This window comes from Pygoscelis adeliae, unplaced genomic scaffold, assembly GCF_000699105.1.
Source record: "Pygoscelis adeliae isolate BGI_AS28 unplaced genomic scaffold, ASM69910v1 Scaffold191, whole genome shotgun sequence".
Taxonomy (NCBI): Eukaryota; Metazoa; Chordata; class Aves; order Sphenisciformes; family Spheniscidae; genus Pygoscelis; species Pygoscelis adeliae.
The window spans coordinates 604,446-607,142 of record NW_008824114.1 but is presented as its reverse complement, the minus strand read 5'-3'; the positions used below and the strand labels follow the sequence as shown (position 1 = coordinate 607,142).

Genomic DNA, 2,697 nt, shown 5'->3' with positions numbered 1-2,697 from the left:
AGCTGAGCGAGGGAGGGGGCTCCCCGTCCAGTACTGCAGCTGGTTTTGGACACCAAAGAAGCAACACCCCAAAGCCTTTGCAAAACCGGCTAAAAGCACCCCAGTGCTTTTTGGATCATGTAACCCAGGCACGCTCTTAAATCTGCCACTATTCAGCACTGTCAACTGATAAATACAGGAGTGTTTTCCTCCAACCCATGATTCTCACAAACTAACATTTAAAAATCAATCCCTTATTCAAATCCTTCAAGTTCCATTAACAGGGATTCAAATTTTTTCCCCTGCATATTATTTCTGATTAATCTTTTCAAGCCTTATAAAAGCCAACCCATATAAGCTTAGCAAAACTCTACATTAGAAAATGACTACAAAACTGCAATGCGAGGCTTATTTCTGCTTAATTATAGATAAAAGGAGAGAAAATGATTGCTTATTAGCAAGTCAGGTAGAAAAATGTACCATATTTATAGTGCAAACAGACCAATTACAGACAGGAAGACGTACAGTTGTCTTTCATTACAGGTACTTTAAAATGTGCATCTGGAGAAAATGAACGATTTTTTTTCCTCCTTCCAAAGAGAAGCTGAAGCACTCACAGCTGGCTGCGCGGTCCTGTTTCCACCCTGTGTGCGATGCCCGTCCAGCCTGTCTATCTGCACGTCTCTGGAGTTCTCGGGTCATTATCTCAGACCCAAGCAAAAGGGGTTTTTTTTGTGGGATTACCTAACCACAGCCCTCAGCACACAGCCTAGCATGCCTCGGCCTGACAGAGCCAACCCTGCCCAAGGGACCCGCGTGATGTGCACCTTCAGAAATGCAGATCGCTCTGGGGCAGCCGTGGCTCTGCAAACCGCTCCCTTCGCGTGGGCAAAATGCTTCCCCTTGCTCTAAGTAAGGCCCAGCTAGGACAGACCCTCTTGCCCCAGGGGGATTTAAACAGTATCATCATGCTCGGGGTGCTTCCAGTGGGCTGAAATAACTTGCTCACGGGTGTAGGAGTGAACCGGTTTCCCTCCCCGCACCCAGCACCCCCAGGCACAGGTGCCGGGGCAGCAGCAGCCACCCGCTCCCCCGCCCCCCCCCCCCCCCCAACTCACATGTGGGAGAGGTTGGTCAGCTTCTGGAAGGTCAGGTTGTGGATGTTGGGGATCTCCAGCCCTTCCAAGCTCCTGCAAAAGGAAACCAGTGCAGGGGACGCTGCGGGCGGCCCCGGGCTGGGTTTGGGGCTGCCGCAGGCGGAGGCAGCGCTGTAGGGTTGGGAATGCTGCAGGACTCACAGAGACCGTAGCTGGGGCAGGCTCTCAAACTGGCCGGGGAAGATCTCTCTCAAGGGATTGTAGGAAATATTCCTGAACAAGAGACAAGCCTTTGGTGTTTTTCTCACCTGGAAGCTACCAGAGCAGCTGGAAGCAAGGGCAAAGGGGTGTCTTTCTATGGCTTTTTCCAGCACTCCCCATTTCCCCGGGACAGGTCCACAGCCCCAAAACAGGGGGGCTGTGATGGCACCATGCTGCAGGCAGACCTGCCGGGAGGGAGCCCGTCCTGTTGGGGCCACCGTGGCTCTGGTGAGCGAACAGACAGTGCAGCAAAGACATCTACCCAACATGATGCAGGGGGTGCAGGGGTCCTGCAGGGCCCCCCATCACTCGCGGGGGGGGGCAGGGGCACCCCCTGGGGCAGTGCAGCCCCAGTACTCACAGCTGCTGGAGCTGAGTCAGGCCATTAAATAGAGAGGAGGGGAGCTGGTCTAGTCTGTTGGACGACAGGTCGCTGTGCGAAGGAGAGCGGTGTTTGAGAAGTGGTTGAGGGCACCAAGCCTTGCACCTGGGGTTGCTGAGCAGCGAGGTGCCCTGGGCAAGGGGGCAGAGTGGGGTCCCGAGCAAGGCCCCCACCCCTGCCCCCAGCACAGCCCCTGCCTGCGGGAGAGAGGGGGTCAGGGCAGGCGATGGCTGGAAACTCACAGCTCCACCAGCCTGTTCAGCCTGGAAAATGTCCCATCTTGGATCCACCTGAGTTTGTTTCTGCGCAGGATCCTGGAGGAGAAGGAAGGGGAGAGAGAGTGTGGGTACAGCACAGCCCCACACACCCTTTGGGAGCATCATCCGACTTCCAGACTGGCTGCGAGAGGTGCTGGTGCTGCACGAGGCTCACCCGCAGGGTGCACCCAGCCCTGCCACATCCCTCCCAAACGCACCGAGCCACAACCATCACCTCCAGCAGCCAAATGCTCTGCCGTTGTGAGGAAGGTCTAAGCCAGAGCCCAGCTCTCAGGTGCAAGGCTCCATCTCACAGAAGCCCACAGCTCAGAGATGAGCCCATCAGAAGCGTGGAAGATGGGCAGAGGTGGTTAAAGGGCTCAGAAGTAAAAACCCAGAATTGTGCACCAAGAAACACAAAGTTTCAGAGGTCATATACCCTCTTCTTGCAGCAGGAGCAGAGCCCTGCGGGATGGTACATGCTTGAAGGTGCTGGGAGACCCTGTGACTGCCACGACCCGGGGATGGTGGTCCTTGGCGGAGGTTCACATCACACAGCCGGGCTCTGCTGAGCTCAGACCCTGACCAGGGCAGCCCGCTCTAACATGGCTCATGGTGTGGCTGGACGGGATGGGGGAGACGGGGGAGTCCGGCCAGGATGGCTCATCCCACAGAGCCCGAACACGAGCCCCTGGCTCATCTGCTGCCTCTGCTCCCAAAG

General features: G+C 56.1%; 1 protein-coding gene across 1 annotated transcript in view; it reads right to left on the bottom strand.

Annotated features, from left to right (window-relative positions):
• Positions 1 to 2,697, bottom strand: part of LOC103925549 (relaxin receptor 1-like) — a 17,914-nt gene that overhangs the window by 2,585 nt on the left and 12,632 nt on the right. The window contains exons 10-13 of the mRNA XM_009334279.1: positions 1,962 to 2,033; positions 1,699 to 1,770; positions 1,278 to 1,349; positions 1,098 to 1,169 (exon numbers count right to left, since the gene is read on the bottom strand). Of these exons, the coding sequence (XP_009332554.1) occupies positions 1,098 to 1,169; positions 1,278 to 1,349; positions 1,699 to 1,770; positions 1,962 to 2,033 (288 nt within the window). The remainder of the gene's footprint in view (positions 1 to 1,097; positions 1,170 to 1,277; positions 1,350 to 1,698; positions 1,771 to 1,961; positions 2,034 to 2,697) is intronic.